We start from the raw sequence: 17,736 nt of genomic DNA on the forward strand, positions 1-17,736 counted from the left end.
ATTTGGAATTTTAGAAAGCTTTTAAGTTCATCACCAAAGGCTCCAATGAAAATAACCTGTTGGATAAGAGCACAGGTCTTTTCATCTGGCTAACAAACAGTAAACAGAGTCTAGAAATAATTCTCAAAATAATCTTTCTTCCTAGAAAGATCTATGCAAGGTGAGCTTCCACAAAGTTTAGCATTGGGAATCTGTTTTAGTATTTATTTGGAGTTAGAAGTGAGCAGAGAAAAGGCAATTTTGTTGATATCACAAGTAATTCAGAATAGAAAAAAGGGAAAAAAAGAGATTATAAATAAAGGACTTCAAAAGGATATGTTCATATTGGTTTAATGAACTTTAAAATGGCCAATGCAGTTCAATGTAAGTTAGTGCAAAGGGCTGCATACTGAAGGAAAAGCTCACAAGTCTGAATTAGCAAATAGTTACACAAAAAGGGTATCACGTTTTATAGCACAGTGCAAAGTCCAACCCAGTATATGGCTGCTGCAAATAAGGTGGATTCCTAGGCTAAAATCTCTAGCAAAGGTACTGAAAATAAAACTGAGGTATAGTAATGTCCTTGTAGGGCTGCATTTGAAGCATTGTCCCATTCCGGTCCCGTAAAAATGACATCTAAGAACTGGTACAGAAACAGGCCCTGAAAACGATGAATGGAGTAGCTCTTCTAAGAAGGAAAACTGATGGCTTGATTTTTCAAAAGAAGATAGGTAAGGGATACTATACTATACTTCCGTGTTGGAAGCATCGAAGTGTTTCTGGGGTGAAAGGGTCAGCCGGTAACATCACTGTTGCCCGGGGGATGCCCAGTTGAGGGCTCCTTTCACGTCCCTGTTAAGTTGCCCACCGAAGTGGTACCCATCTATCGACTCATGGTTGCCCACTTTCAAACTGCAGGGAAGGCAGGAGCTGGAGTGAATGAGAGCTCACCCCGTCATGAGGCAGCAACCAGGTCTTGAATGCGAGCATACCGATCATCAGCCCTGTGTCCTAACCACGTGAGCTACCACACTCCTAGGTAAGAGATGAATGTGGCAAAGATACATAAAATTGGGATTTTCATTAAAATGTGGATAGCAATTTTTTTCATAATATTAAAAACTAGATCATCCACAGGCACAAAAAAATGATAGTCCCATGATTTACTCCTGCAGAAATCTTATTTCTGAGATCAGTAAACTCTGCTAATGGGATGTGGTGGCTCAGTGGCTAAGATGCTGAGCTTGCCAATCAAAAGGTCGGCGGTTCAGCGGTTCGAATCCCTAGTGCTGTGTAATGGTGTGAGCTCCCATTCCTTGTCCCAGCTTCTGCCAACCTAGCAGTTTGAAAGCATGTAAAAAATGCAAGTAGAAAAATAGGGACCACCTTTGGTGGGAAGGTAACAGCGTTCCGTGTGCCTTTGGCATTTAGTCATGCCGGCCACATGACCACGGAAACGTCTTCGGACAGCGCTGGCTCTTCGGCTTTGAAATGGAGTTGAGCACTGCCCCCTAGAGTCAGGAATGACTACCATATATGAGCGAGGGGAACCTTTAACTTTACCTTAAACCCTGCTTCCGGATACAAAACAGGTCTTTATTTCTCTACCAACTTAGCATACTTCCCTGCTCCTATTTAGGAAACCAGAATGGGCACCCTTCTTTCTTAACAGCCAAATTCTCTTTGATACTATTACTTACCACTCCACGTTCCCAGATGACAGCCATACGGTCCTGTACCCCACTGACTCCATGGGGGATCTTAGTGAAGTCTTCCTTCCCCATTGCCTTCTGTTTAGTGGTGAAAGGGCAGTGATCAGAGGCCACAACATTCACAGTGTCACTGAGGGAAAAGATAAAGGAAGACAAAGGGTAAATCCTAAATAGTTTTTTTTAAAAAAAATTTTATTTTTTTTATTTGCATTTATATCCCACCCTTCTCCGAAGACTCAGGGCGGCTTACACTATGTCAGGCAATAGTCTTCATCCATTTGTATACTATATACAAAGTCATAAATAAATAGTAAATAGTGTTTGTTGTGCTGATATTTCACCTCAAATTTCACATGAGTTGTATGCTTGAGTGGTCTAAAAGTTTCATAAATGAATGAATGAATGGTCACAGACTTTCCCTTTCAGATCTGCCCTTTCCTATCCCTTGTAGATTACGTTGCAATTGATTCTTCAAGTATTATCTGGAGTTACCGTAAGTAATCCAAAGCTTCTTACTTGGCAAGCAAACTCATGAGGTAGGCGGAAGTGTTTGTATCTAGCCGCAAAGGTGGCACCGTGACGTAGGCTGCTGCATGGGACCAGTCTTGGTGATAGTAGTGTAAGCCTGTTAGCGTAGTATGTGCTGTGGTGGTTTCTGCATACACAACCTTCCCTGCGGGTAAGAAAGGGGAGAAACCATTGACCCCCAAAGAGTTAGATCCAATCTTTTTAAAGAGTTCAATACCTTATAGCAGTGATGGCTAACATTTTTGCTATCGGGTGCTAAGGGGGGTGGGGGTGGGGGTTGCGCATTGTTGTGTCTTGCCCGCCCTCAGAGCAGCCGGGGCCTTCTTACCTGCTCCCGAACACTGAGGAATGTATGCCTCCCGGCCCAAGTCCTGGCTCCATGCCCACACAAACTGCAGAAGAAGGAGCATCTCCCTGCCCCAGCCCTGACTCCATGCCCAGGCAAACGGAGCAGCTAGACCCCTCCCCCTCCTCCACAGCAGGTGAGCCTGAGGAGGGTTTACTCCCAACAACAGCTGATTGGAGTAATCCTCGCATCAGAAGATTGGAGAGGCGGAGGCAACAGAAGGAAGGGAGGGGCAGGCCTTAATGAGTGCTGAGTCATGGAGCCACACCCCATGGCCTATATAAAGGATCTACTTTCTGGCAGTCTCTGAGTCAGGCAAAAGTCGAACTTATCTTGCTGAAGTCACTTACTGGTCTCCTGCCTGCTCTGAGGACTTTGCTAGGACTTTGGGCAGAGCTGCAGAGGCAAGCCTGATTCGGATTTCCCTGACCCAGCCGTCAGCGGAGGAGTGGGACACGACACGCATGCGCGTGCCCACACCCATAATTCTATGCGCCCAGCCTCCACGCATGCGTGCGCACCCCCCCCACTCTCTTCCCGCTCCTGGCATGCGATGGTCTGGTAGGCCCGTTTTTCTCTCTCACCTGGCTCCAGAGCCTTTCTAGGAGTCTAGGGAGGGAAAAATGGCCTTCACATCAGTCTTTATCTGATATTGAATTATCTGCATAGGGTGAGTAAACCCCTGGTAAAGACTTTGAGGAAACTGAGGGTAGGAGATTGGAAGAGAAAAATAGCACTCTTTATAGTGCCACATTTAAATATATAGCTATTAAAATGTAGGAAAAGTCTTTGAAACTAGGATGGGGTAAATGGAAAGGTAGGATTCAAAGCCTTCTTTCCAGCTGTTCTAAAATAATAATGTATTTTGCATTAAGTGGCGGGCTTTGCACTCAGAATCAGAAGTTGTCTCTCACCTTGCATTTTGGCTGTAGCTATAACATCCCCGGCTGACATGCTAGAAACGTTGACCAGATAGACAGGGCAGTGAGTCTGCCAAAAGAGAAAAAAGGGGGAAAGCATCAGATGGAGCTGTGAACTAGGTTTCACAGTAGAATATATACAGAAAGGTGCAAAACATTCTAGCTTCTTGCAAGAAATTGGATAATGAAAGTAGGTTATGGGAAATTAGGGCTCAAGTGGCCTGTTGTAGAATGAGACCACCTAAGAAATTTCCTTGAAAAGAAGAAGCTTGTAGTGGATATAAGGGCTCAGCCATTAGCACTAAAGTGGGTAAATTTGGTTCCCCAGGGAAGAATGGGGAGAGCTGGCTCTTACCCGATTAGCAATGGTGATGACACGATGTGTAGCTTCGGCCTCTAGCTGCAATGAGAAAAGTACATAAGACAGTGCAAAATATAATGCATGCTACTTCTCTGCTATTAGTAGCCCACGTGTGCTTAAAAACCCTACCACATCCCTGTGACTCAAGCAATGTTCAACTATTTTAAAGTCAGCTTGAACAATTGACAGCTTCATGGTAAGGTGTTCTAACTACAATATGCCAATAATAAGACTCATACTGTGCTTCAAATAGCAATTAAGTCAGTGAGCCGAGATAATCATGTCCTGACCTGTCGACTGAGGAGGGGAATTCCCCCCCCCATATCCAATCACACAGATTCATGGGACGAGAAGAAGGAGCAATGAAGGAGAAATATATGTATGTGTGGCATTTTTACCTCTTCTGGTCGGCTGATCTCAATTCCCTCTGGACCAGTGATGCCCAAATCCAGAGCTTCTCTAGCCCCCTGTACAGAGAATCAGAACAAAAAGTTCAGGATTGAGACAGTGGTATCCTTTTTTTTCTTCTTGATGCTTTTAATTACACATTTTGGAACTAACTTCATAATCTGGAATGCCAATGCATGATCTAAAGGTTGTGTGAAGTGTCTCCCAGTTCACATTTTCAGTGTGTGTGGTGGCTGAGATGGTGATGCCAATCCATAATTCTTATTATATGTGAACATTTTAAAAAATGATGATTCTGGATTAATGAGGAGCACGACTGCATGGGTAGTGTAAATTACTTGTGGAAACATGTCCAATTGTTCAGATGACACTAATGGTAAGAATGAGAATATGTGTGGGACAAAACCAGGCTTTGCAACATTCAGAAAAAGGATGATGGAGAAGATGATGTGCCCATCCAAACAACTTGCATCCTGAAAAAGTGCCAATAACACTTTGAGACCCTCTACATTCATGAAAACAGTGGCGCTCAGACCCATCTAAGGTGGCATTGTTGGATTCACCCTATCATCCTCCAAAGCAGCTTACCTCAGCCACTAGCTCGCCATTCTCAGCATGAACACGTGCAATAGCGCCAATATCTTTGCAAGCACGGAACACCTGATAGAGCTCACTGTCCCGGAGCATGTACAAGTCTTTGTATGTCATAAACATCTGGAACGAGTTGACACCCTTCTCTCGAACCAAAGTTTCCATTTCTGATTTTACCTAAGATACCAGGAATTATGGGGTTAAAAAAGAATACGTTAGTCACTATTTGTAATTTTAAAGAAGTCCTGCAGACAAAAATATCCTGTCCATCCACTCATAGACAGAAAGGACAGCATGTCTGAAACTCAGAATTCAAGGTCTCCAGAATTGCCAAATAAAACGGTAAAAAATCCACGACGACAGGACAGAACCTGCATTTTAAAATTTGCCTTCTAACCGCCCCAGGTTGTACCCTAACCAGCTCATCACTTGCTCTGAGCAAGAAACTTCATAGCATATTGGTGCATAGTAATTGTGTTAAACCACCCAAAGTTTTGTTTCAAGGATAAAATTTTAAGCCTTAGCTCTACGTATTTGCATACTAGCTAGACAAGCTCTGTAATAAACGAAAGCCATTGTAACTCTTGTTCAGAAGGCCCTGAGTAACAATCTGAGTTTTTCAAAAATGTCCTTTCATAGATTCATCTGCTCTGCTTGAACTTGAATTTTTCATAGGATGTTATAAATAGAATAGAATAGATTAGATTAGATTAGATTAGATTAGATTAGATTAGATTAGATTAGAATAGAATAGAATAGAATAGAATAGAATAGAATAGAATTCTTCATTGGCCAAGTGTGATCGGACACATAAGGAATTTGTCTTGGTGCATACACTCTTGGTGTACATAAAGTGTCAATCATCAGCACAAAAGGTAGGATATAAAACAAATCATATATATCAAGTTACATGTAATTGTATACATGTATAATATGGTTGTCAAAGGTTCATATGCAGCCCAAATGTCTGAAGGAAAAATATTACATGATATTCTATAATCACAAGCCCTAAAGCAGCTAGCTATAGCATGCTCCTTCCTCCTTGGCCACCATCAGAAAAAGGACAAATGATAGCCCAGAAAGTGTACAAGAGAGCTGAGCCAGGTCCTCCATAACGGACATAGGGACAGCTTTCCTTAGGATGCTCACGAAGTCTTTAAAACAGAAGTCCTGATACTGAAAATATTTTTAAACCAACTTAGTGAAATACCATATGCAAGGGAAACCATGGTACAGCCTTGCAGAATTAGAAGCAGTACAGTAACAAATGAACCCCCTAAAATGGGTCAATTGAGTAACTATGTAAAGTGTGCTATATAATTACTAAAAAGCCATTTTGGAGTTACAAATTGAAGAATGAAGTGAATAAAGTGTTTCAAATTTTTCTGCTCACTACTTCGCTATTCCAAACTAGTGTTTCTCCATCCATCTCTTTCCAAATGTACTATACTACAAATCCATTGGAGTTCATGATTCTGGAAGTTGTAGCCCTGGGCTCAACTTGGAGAAAGCTCTTCCAAAGCATGTTTCTTCTTAAAGCTTCTTGGACCAGACATAGAGGATAACCACCAGAGAAGAAAATTCAGAGCAGAGTGAACAGAGTGAAAGAAAGAGTTCAAGTAGAGCGTTGTCAGAAACTGAGGGTGGTAGGAGGTTGGAGAAAAAAATGACTGAACTGCAGAACCTCCCCCCCCCAAAAACAAAAACAAACAACCCTACTGTATCCTCAATCACCCAACCTGGACAAGATGACCAGAGGATGGATGTATATAATCCAGTAAGCAGGGTTCTGTAGTTCCTGAACAAGCTCCAGATGTTTGAGGCTAAATACATACTTTGTAACAGGAACTGCACAAGGGCCTGAATTGAAGTAGACCCCAGCAGATGACAACATAAGGACAGGAGAATGTGTGGAAACCTGTAAGCAACATTGGCAGAAAGCTGGGCTGTTGGTCGATGGTGATCATTATCCTGGATGAACAGGGCAGGACCACAGTTCAAGCTCAATTTTTGGTAGGATTTGACAGGGTACTGCCAGCTACTTTAGAAGGTCACTTCCAGTGGTGGGTTCCAACTGGTGTTACCACCGGTTCGTTTCGTGCACATGCTTTGCGCACAATCGGCTCTCCAGAACCGGGGAGAACTGGTAGGAACCGGTAGCAACCCACCATTGGTCACTTCTTGTCAATTTAGAACAGTTTTCAATGTTATAGTATTAAATATTATTTAGATTCCTAACATCTTCAATCAGCATACCCAATTATGGTGTCACAGTATGGAGAACCACACTGAAGGCTAATTCTGGAACACATAAGGTGACATTACAATGCAACTCTTACATATTTGCATTCAAATGTTGTACATGCATAGGAATCCAGTATTGGGTCTCATTGGTTCTTAAATACACAGATCTTAACTGATGGGTTAGAATGACCTTCTGGTCTGCAGTCAAACCAAATGTGGATTGCATCAGCAGCACACCCACTGTACAAAGACATGGAAATCGTGTGCTTTTAAAGCAAAGTTAATTCCTGGTGACTACCTAGATTAGTTTTTGCAGTTTTCTTGGCAAGGTTTTCCATTGCCTTTTTTCTGGGGCCCAGAGAGAGAAAGTAACCCAAGGTTGCTCAATTGGCTTTGTGCCTAAGGTGGAATTAGAATTACTGCCTAAATATTATGCTTGCTAAAGAGGATCTTGAATCTAAAAAGATTGAAGACGAGTAGTAGAGAGGATACTAAAATAGACAATTTTTTAATTGAGGTTCATCCCTCTTACCTTAGGTGCCCACCAGGTGATGCCCATATGCAGGGCATAATCACAGCACACTTTTGGGTCAGCCAAGCTGCGACATTTCTCATAAGCATCTAGCAGGGAAATTTCTTTATCTGGAAGTACATGTCCAATAACCATGGTGGTTCCCCCAACCAGGGCTGCCTACATATGGAGGAAAAAAACAACCCTTTAGAGATTTATTATATTTATATATCTGAAATTATTTCTATTCCTTTCTTGTATAATTTTTATAACTTTCAGGGAACTAAACATCAATACCAGTAAGTATCTCATATTAGCAAATCTACAGTAATATATTACAGGCGTTAGCAACAATAAGATATTAAATAATTTAAAAATCCGCCCAACACAAGAATCACATTATTTTAAATACCTGAACAAATAAAAAAGGCCATTCACTTTATATTGAAAGTATAGCCAGCTGATACCAGATAAAGATTATGTTCAGTAAAGAATAATCATAACCTATCACCTCAATAGCAATGCAAAAGAAGTTTTCAGATAACTTTTAAAAATTTTCAGATACAGAAATAAAAACTAACAAAAACTAATAATTGACGTAGAAGAATGAATGAAAAAATAAGCAAAGCTAAAAGTGCAGAAAAAAGAAAAAGAAATACGAAGAAATGACTTTTATAGCAGATATGCATAAATTTGCAATTATTAAACTCTTATTCTAGGTTTACTACATAACTATCATTTTTTTCTATTATCTTTTTTCTAATCAAATCCATGTCATAGTTTTATTTTTTTCTGCTTCATGCAAAACGTTCGAAAGTACAGGAAAAAATCATTAGCTATTAAGATATTAATAGCTAAATCTTTAGCTATTTTTTGGTTTTCTGGCAGTCAGCTGATTTAGAAAGCCAATGGGAATTTTGCATGATTTTAGAGGTAGATGGTAGACTCATTTGTTCTGCTTTTCTGTTGATTTCTCTTCATTTCTTAAGAACAAACTATATATTCAAAGACGTTTGAACAGATTTCTGCAGGTCAGGAAGTGCTATAGAGAAAAGCAAAACATGTTTATTTTTATTTCTTTATTGCTGGAGATAAGCAGAGTTTGTATGGTTAGTATCTATCAGGAGTTGTGTCATGCCTTAGATTTGGGGTTTGTGGAAAATCATTTGTATTAAATGTATTAGAACATCTCTGGTACAGGCATGTCTCTAATGAGACATCATTATTTATATGAAATGTTTTTTACTAATTCCAAGAAGCCTTTAACTCTTCATCCTATAACTTTAGAAGTGATGAGATAGGCATTCGATGATGGAATAAGATAAGCACTCAATATGCTCAGAAATACTCTTTTAAAAGGCCAGAGATACGTAGTTCTACTTAACAATCCAGAAACAGATAATGGGAAATCTCTGATTAAACCAAGCCTAATCAATTCAAAGAATAATGCCTTCTAGCCTCATTACCCCTTATGTCCCCAAAGTGTTGGACTACAAGGATGTACTAACAGGTCATGAGATATAAAGTGGAAGGAGTGATCCTGCAAGTACCCAAGTGCTACCCAAGTGCTATAAAGTTTTATAGGTTAAAACCAGCACTTTAAATGTACCTAAACTGAATTGGTAACCAGCACAGTACCTATGGCATTAATGTTACATGTTTCCAACACTGGAAACCATTAACAATTAGGCTGCTGCATTTTGTAATTTTTATGTAGTCTTTAAAGACAGCCTCATGTGAAGCATCTTATTATAATCCTTATGGGTGGTAAGAAAGACACAAGTTAACTATGCCAGGTCCTTCTGCATCAGGTAAGACTGCAATTAGCATATCAGCTGGAGCTTGTGGTTCTTGCTTCAGTGATTAAGAAAGAACTGAGCGTACAAAACAATCCTCAAATTGCGAATCTGCTTGTTTAACAGGTAGTACCTTGCTGAGAGATGGCTTTGGTTGCTCTTCCAGGTTATTTTTGTTGGGATTGGATGGGGGTGATGTGCCTCTTCTGTTGCTTTTAGATTTCTTGGTGGATTTTGATACTGTTGATATTAAACCATTGTGGGAGATCTTGCAACAGTTTGAGTCATGGTATCATTTCACTGTAAGCTGTTCTATTGGGGGTGCCTAGAATGTATAGAAAGGCCTAAGAGGGAGAGAAGAGAGCGAAACTGAAACAAAATGGAGTTGCTGTTTGTATATCAGGATTCTCCAATACTAATATTGTTGGAGAATACTATAGCATCCGGATGTACAAATACAAGTTGTATAGCAAGTTGTATTTACAAATAGCAACTCCATTTTGCTTTGATTCAATGTCAGTATGTTTCCTCCCATCCAATTCCAATAAAGATAATCTAGAAGAGCAACCAAAGCCATCTGTACCTGAGATGAAGTATGATTGAAAAGGGTCAAGATTTCTAGAGCGATGAAGTTTGATCTGCCACAATTGTCTGAACAATCCTTCTCACGAAAGGAAGGTTTAAGCCTGGCTGGTAGTCTTCTAGGACAGGAGTCTCCAACCTTGGCAACTTTAAGACTTGTGGACTTCAACTCCCAGAGATCTCTGGGAGTTGAAATCCACAAGTCTTAAAGTTGCCAAGGTTGGAGACCCCCATTCTAGGAACATAGGATCCAGAGATGGTTTCTTCAAAAGGGGGCATACCACAGCTTCTTTCAGGGCTGCTGACAGCTCCCCCCTAAAGCAAAGGGATAATTAACAATCTCAGGAATACAGCACTGACTTATCCTCCATGCAAAAGCCAGGATATTAGCTGAACAAGGGCTCCATGTTCAGCAAAACAAATACTGGCAGGGAATCAAAAGGAGAAAGCTACTGCCCATATGCTTTCCTTTGGAACTTCTTGATAGGAGAGCTAAGCCGGAGCCAGCAGAGCTGTTTGGTAAAAAATAAAACCACCCAGCTTCAAGGCCACTAAACAGCATGCCAAGAATCTGGAATCTGTTAATTTAAACCACTGCAGGGTCATAATAATCATTTGTAGCACTGCAGCAGGGCAATCAGCTGTTTTGAATGCCTTTGTTTTTGTCTGCAGTAAATAAATCTTATCTGAGACTTTCACATGTCTAGATAAAGAGCTGAGCTGAAGCAGGAAGTATCTATGATTTATTGCTAGCTCCAGAGAATGCAGCCTGACAGCTAGGAACATCTGGCTAGTTTCTAGAAGAAACAGGATGTAAAGTTCAGATCAGAAGTAGGGAACTCGTTATAATACATCTCATCCCTGAAAAAAAATGGATATTTTGACAGGGGCTACCGGTCCTTTCTCCCTGGATGAGGCAGATATTTTATTGGCTCCGCTATTACAAATTAAACATGCCAATAACCTATCTCAAATAATCAGAAAGTTGGTATAATATATGTTAAGTAGATATACAATAACTTACTCAAACAAAAGGAGCTGCTTTGAATATAAATAATCCATGCTTCACTGCCTGGATTTTTATGAATCCCATCCTGCCTGAGACTCAGAAGAAGTGCGTCTACTAGGGCTAAACCACCATCAATTTGACCCGACATTTCAGGCAATTGCACATAAGTGTCTCATGAGGACTGTTTTGAGCAGAATGATTTCTGTCATAACAACCATTTCTGGTTTCTTGCCAGTCTAACCTCATCATTTGCATTATTGCTTTGCTAGGTTAAAAGAGGATACACGTACCTCATTCTGCTTTTGGGTTTTATCTCTGCTTTAACTGAAACCTATTCATCAGGCACTGCAACCCCAGAAACACAGGAGTGGAATGCTGACAAGCCCCAAACCCAATGATATTGAATAATGACGTTTTAGGACAGGCATCAACATATACAATATGGGTATGTGCACAAAAGCTGTTGCAGACAGGCTTCTACATTATCCCAGACCAGAAGAGAACAAGTTCAAGACCAGTTGATAATTAAGCCATCGACACAAGGACCTCCTTATTGTGGTTTCTAAGGATGCCTGTCCTCAACTTACATCACGAGTGGACTGATATATGAGGAAAGCTATTTGTCTAAAATCTGCAGGCAAGGAGGGTTTTTTAGGACAATCTCGGTTTTTGTCTGGAAATGGCCATCATGTCTGACTTCTATTGGCAAGCAATGTATCAGACAGGACCGTTTATTACTGTCCAGAATCTAACTACTAGCAACAGAGGTGGGTTTCACATAATTTTACCACTGGTTTCCTGCGTACCAAAAATGTGCGCATGCGCCTTCTGTGCATGTGCGCGGCCTTCCATGCATGCATTTTGCTCCCATGTATGGCTTACACGCATGCCCACGGCTTAGAAAACGTGGCTAAATAGGACAACATAGCACTGGGGGAGGTGGGAAGGCTCACCTGCAGGTTCCCACTACTAGTTCACCCGAACTGAATACCACCACTGACTAGCAACCTTTACTGTATATTCCTTCTGGAAGACTTCCAAGAAATTCTATTACTCCCTGTTTCCATGTAGGAAAAAATGGGACTGATAACTTTCTTCAGTTTTCTAAATGGACAAACATGGAGAAACTATTACAAATTGAAGCAGAAACCAGCATAGATACTGGAACAGAGTTGCCAACAAATTAATTTTAGATAAGCATTATTTTGAATACAAGGCTGAAGCCTATTGAATATGATGTGTGAAATGAATTTCCCTCTCTTATTAGGCTAGAGATGAGGTGAAGGAGAAATTTCAGCAAATACTGGGGAAAGAGAAAATGGAGTAAAAAAAAAAGCTTAATGGCGTTTGGACCAGGCTGTAGCGTAGCAGCCCCAGATTATGATCTGGAATTGTAGCTTATCTATCTGTAGTCATGCTCAACTATATAATAAATATATTTTTCTGAGTTTGTAAATGGAGTTAGTATATTATTATAATATCATTATAATACAATGATGCATTTATTTGGTATTGTTGTTGTGCAAGTAATTCTCAAATAGTAGAGGGATCGGTAAATTGGCATTCATGTGAAGTTGACTGAGAAAAGTTACAGATTTTTTTAATTTTTAAAAAAGATCTAGTCAGTGTTCTGTATTAATAAAAGCTAGGCTCTTTCTTTATTTGTAGGAAATGCCATTTTTACTCCTAAAAAATAGAAAACAGTGGGTCTTTTTAAATTGATAATCAGAAGAATAATTCGGTGTAGTCGCAACAATCTTGTTCAAATCCAATCATTTGCTGCCTGTCAAATACCACCTCCCATCTGAGGATCACTCTCCAAAGCTAATTGAAGGAATTGTACCTCTTCACATACTCACAGCTAGTTTCCAGTAACAGAATCAATAACTCCCAACATTGAATCTGTTGCGATGTTTGGGCATGTGTCCAAGGAAGAGCAACTGCAGATCCATATTAAGCTTCTTCTTGAAACATGAAGCAACCAGACACTAATTTACACATCTTATGAAAAGTATCCAGATAGGCAATAGTTGAGTGTATATGTAATATGAGACAGAAAGTGAAACTTGTATTTTCATATTTTTATTAAGATTTAGTATTATAAAAAGCTTATAATACTGACCTTATAGACATAGACTGAGTTACATTAGTAATATATAAAGCATTTTTGAGAGTCTTTTCAACTGAGTGACAGTTGATAGAAATTAAATATGTTCCACATAACTGCCTTTGTCATTTAAGAAAGGAAATTGTTGGTAAAAGACCTGAAATAAATCTTTCTTGTGGACGATACAATTCATCTGTAAAGTTAGCAAGAGCAAGAGGACTTAGACTTAGATACTGCTTCATAGTGCTTTACAGCCCTCTCTAAGCAGTTTACAGAGTCAGCATTTGGGTTTTCATTTTACGGACCTCAGAAGGATGGAAGGCTGAAGTCAACCTTGAGCCATTCAGAATCAAACTCCTGGAGTGAGCCGTGAGTTAGCCTGCAGCACTGCATTCTAACCACTGCACCAGCACTGCTCTTAGTTCAGTCCTTAGCAAAAGGTCTGGGAATATTATTGAGCAGCTTTTTACAGCCTATGCACTCTCCAAGCATGTGGATTTCAATTCCTAGAATTCTCAGTAACGACCATTCTGACTGGATAATTCTGATAATGGAGGTCACAAATGCATAATCTCTCATCCTCTAAAAATATATAGACAAACTGATTTGAAGTTTAATCTACAATTAATCAGAATTCAGGTAGAATTCTAAGGCTGTAAAAAGCTAAGGAAAAGGACATAATGCCCCAGTTTCATTCCACTACTAAGCTTCATAGCAATTCATGTTACTTCTTGCTGTTGTCTAATGCAGGGGTCTCCAACCTTGGTCCCTTTAAGACTTGTGGACTTCAACTCCCAGAGTCCCTCAGCCAGCTTTGCTGGCTGAGGAACTCTGGGAGTTGAAGTCCACAAGTCTTAAAGGGACCAAGGTTGGAGACCCCTGGTCTAATGAGTACAGATGGATTCAGCACTAAGAGCCTGGACAGCTCCTGCCAACCTCAAGAGAAGATAGCAGCAGCAAGCAGATGAGCTTCAAGCTATTTTAAAAAGGGACATTTCTGGCAAAGGTTGCTTGCTTGTGAGATAGATAGCTATATAAATTGATTTAATAATAATAAAATTATCAGATATTCTATTTTATAAAGTAGGAACACTAACATTTTAAATTGGGCTTTGGCCAGGCTGTGCTCCAAAGTGATGAAAGCTAAAGCTATTTCTTTTTCTTTTTTGCAAAAATGTTTTTATTTTTTTTTACAAGCATAATAAAAAAACAATCATTGTGAACACATTATTGGTCAGGTACATCTTTAAACATATCAAGTTTCACCTAAGTTATAGTCTAATACAATGTATTTCCCTTCTTCTTTAAATTCAATTATTTATTTGCACACAATCTGATTATAGAGGTAAATCAAATTCAACCCATTCGGGAAAATATTTAAATGAAGTCTAGTCCCCGTGCTTAAGTCCCTTCAACATCATTAATAAATTCTATTTATATTTTAAAATTTCACCACTCTCAGCTTTATATCTACATTACTAATTAGAGGTCATCCTATCTAAAATCTCTTTCTTAAAACTGCCCAGAGATCACATAGACAATTTCATTCTTCCCTTTGTCTTCCTCTGCCTCTGAATCAATAACATATATTTAAAATTTTCTATCTAATCCATTTTATTATCAAACAGAAAATTTAACATTTGCAAGGGTAGTCACTAATTATTTCCCCCAGTTATTCCCCCAAAATATTAACTGTTTCCTTAGAAGTTTTATCAAATCCTTTTATTACCTTACTTATTTGTAAGAACAAAAAAAGGGAATTTTTTCTTCAATATAATAACACTTATTTCCCTCTTATCCCAATTTATTCTAGTATTTTTCCCTCCATTTCCCAAAACCTCAATTATTTTTATCATAGTTGTCACTCATATTTTAATATAGATATTAACATTTTCTAAAATAAATTTCTTAACATAACTCTAAAAGCAGCCATTAGTTCCTTTCAAAAAATGTCATGTGTCTACATCAGCAGCGCCTTCTCTGTGGGAATAGTCCACTATTCCATTCTTACTTTCTTTGCCTCTGAGTTCTTCTTAAGTAAGGAATCCTCCGCTTAAATCAATAATCCAAAGACACACCATCTAGAAATCTCTTCTAAAACTGTTGTGTGGTCCCAACGACATCAATCCTCATGGGAATAGTCACAAGAAAGCTATTCGATTCTTACTATTTTCCTCTGCCTCTAATTATAAAGGCAGCCATAAGTTCCTTTCAAAAAAGTGTCGTATGCCCACACCCACAGAACTTTCTCCATGGGGAATAGTCTGCTATTCCATTCTTGCATACTTTCTTTGCCTCTGGATTCTTGTTTAAATAGGGAATTCAATTTCTATAGTTCAAAGACACGCCATCTGAAACTCTCTTCTAAAGCTGTTGTGTAGTCCCAGCAACACCAATCCTCTAGCTATCTTCCTCTGCCTCTAGATGTCTCCTTTTGAAACAGTTACAGCTCACAAATAATAAGTAGCCATTTTGGTGACAAAGTTCCTTTGTTCTCAAATGCTTTGGTACGTGGAGGTCAATTTTCCAAGATTTTCCTTAATTATATTTATTTATCTTCCAGATTCTTATGCCCTATTGATATCTTTAATATTCCATAAATTTAAAACAGAGGGATTTGAGATATTCACATAAAAAATAGTTCAATAGTTTCTTTTACTTTTTTCTCCTATTTCTTTAGTTTCCAATATAATCCATTAAGACTTCCAAGAATCTCCAAATCATTATTTAGTTGGAAAAAGTTTTATTTTCCTTTTCTTTATTTAAATGGGGCTTTGCTTCCATTCCAAGCTCTATCTTCTCTCTTTCACTTCCCGAATGTGTATTCTCCAAATTGACTTTCACTTTCACTTGTTATTCAATTAGCCGCCAATCTACAAGTTCTCCCCAAAGCTTGTGCCTATTTTAAATTCTTATTTTTTCTTCATGAGATCATCACTCACCCTACTTCAACAATTTGTTTCTTGATGCTTCTTCCTCCTGCCCACTCTATGGACTATGGCACTGCATTCCTCCCCGCTGGGTTGGGGGAAAAGGTCCGGAGCTATGGAGAGGTTGCCATCTCCCTGTTCGCTCCGGCGGCTCCCCCACTCTTCGCTGCCCCTTCGAAGCAGCTATGGTCCGATCCAAAGTTCAGATGGACCTCCTGGACGAGAGGATATCAGCGCAAACCCCAGAGACATCGGGGTTTGCGACCTCCCTAAAGCTAAAGCTATTTCTATACAACCAGTGAAATCATATGAAAGCCCGTTTTCAGGCAGTTTTTTGGGCAGTTTTTCAGGTGTTTTCAGGGTGTTTTTGGCTCGAAAAACAGCCCAAAATAGCCAGAAAACAGCCCAAAAAATGAGCGGGGGTGGCACCAGACAGTGGTGGGATTTGCCGGTTTGCCAAACTGTGCAGAATCTTAAACTACTGGTTTTCCTGAACCGGTGGGAACTGGCAGCAGCCCACCTCTGCCTCTACTTGTCGCCACAGAAGCAGGTTGGTCTCCTGTAAGACTTACAGGCAAGAGATGGATGAATATGAATAATTCCCTCTTGAGAAGAAAGGAAGCAAAGGCTTCACAAGAGATCATACACTCTCCCTTAACCAAGGTCCTAATTTACTGTATGAAGCTACAGCTATTAAAACTTCCTTTCATGGACCATTTGACACCTTAAGGATTAACTTTATTTTGGAGCACAAACATTCATATGCAAGAAATTCCATCAATCATATGACATGGAAAATGATGGTTTGGGGACAAATAATGTGAAAGATTGTGCATACCCCAAAAACCTGTTCTATTAGTAATTTGTTCCTCAAATACATAAGTCAATAATTATTAAAGGATAGACATTTAAAATTTAATTACAGTCCATAATTGAGCCCATAGCCCATAACTGGGACTCAAATACAGAAATAGAAATGTTTCAGCATGGCTATTTTCTAAAGGCCTTGCAGCTAAGATTCCCTATTGGTTACTCCAGCTTATTCCAACATGGCACCAAGGATGCAGAATACTCCACCACTTAACAAACTTCGGCTCCTTTCTTCTGGTCTTCTTTTGTAAGGCCAAGCATCATTTCTGTCCCAGCCAGCTGTTCATCCATTCTTTTTGGCTGGCTGTTTACTGCTTTGCTTACTTATTATATTATCTGTACTCCAATTCTTCTTTCTAGGAATTCAATACTGGAGTTGGTTCAGTTGAGAATAAATGACTTTTTATAACCTGTAAAGATTATCTAATAATAGCTGATTAGAGATTTTAATTTGGTAAGCAACACACATAGCAATTCTGAATCAATTCACTTCTGGGTTAATATAATGAATGATTAACTAAACTGGGTTCCCAGTTTAGGGAATAAATAGGTTCTATAGCCTAATAAAGATTAACAGTGCACAAGCTTATCCCCAACTCCCATAGCTTCAGGATCAACCAGAAATCTAGAATTAAGCCAGTATTGTGAATGTCAACTAGCATTGCAAACAGACTCAGACATTTGGTTTGCCTTCTGACAGAGTCATTTTCTTGATAAGGAAGAAGTACTCTCTCACTCTCTCAGTAGGCAGAGAGATAATCTCAACTCCTCCCTTGGCTGGGAGTATGTATGCAGGTCATATAAAGTTTTTTCCTAGAAATAAATCAAAGCTCTATACTAAC

At 39.4% G+C, this 17,736-nt stretch overlaps 1 protein-coding gene across 1 annotated transcript in view; it reads right to left on the bottom strand.

The window, feature by feature from the left end:
• The window catches only part of DPYSL5 (dihydropyrimidinase like 5), a 46,097-nt gene that overhangs the window by 18,883 nt on the left and 9,478 nt on the right, over positions 1-17,736 (bottom strand). Inside the window, exons 2-8 of the mRNA XM_058162166.1 lie at positions 7,622-7,780; positions 4,843-5,022; positions 4,245-4,313; positions 3,841-3,885; positions 3,480-3,555; positions 2,208-2,364; positions 1,680-1,821 (exon numbers count right to left, since the gene is read on the bottom strand). Of these exons, the coding sequence (XP_058018149.1) occupies positions 1,680-1,821; positions 2,208-2,364; positions 3,480-3,555; positions 3,841-3,885; positions 4,245-4,313; positions 4,843-5,022; positions 7,622-7,780 (828 nt within the window). The remainder of the gene's footprint in view (positions 1-1,679; positions 1,822-2,207; positions 2,365-3,479; positions 3,556-3,840; positions 3,886-4,244; positions 4,314-4,842; positions 5,023-7,621; positions 7,781-17,736) is intronic.

This window comes from Ahaetulla prasina, chromosome 1 (assembly GCF_028640845.1).
Source record: "Ahaetulla prasina isolate Xishuangbanna chromosome 1, ASM2864084v1, whole genome shotgun sequence".
NCBI classification, from domain to species: Eukaryota; Metazoa; Chordata; class Lepidosauria; order Squamata; family Colubridae; genus Ahaetulla; species Ahaetulla prasina.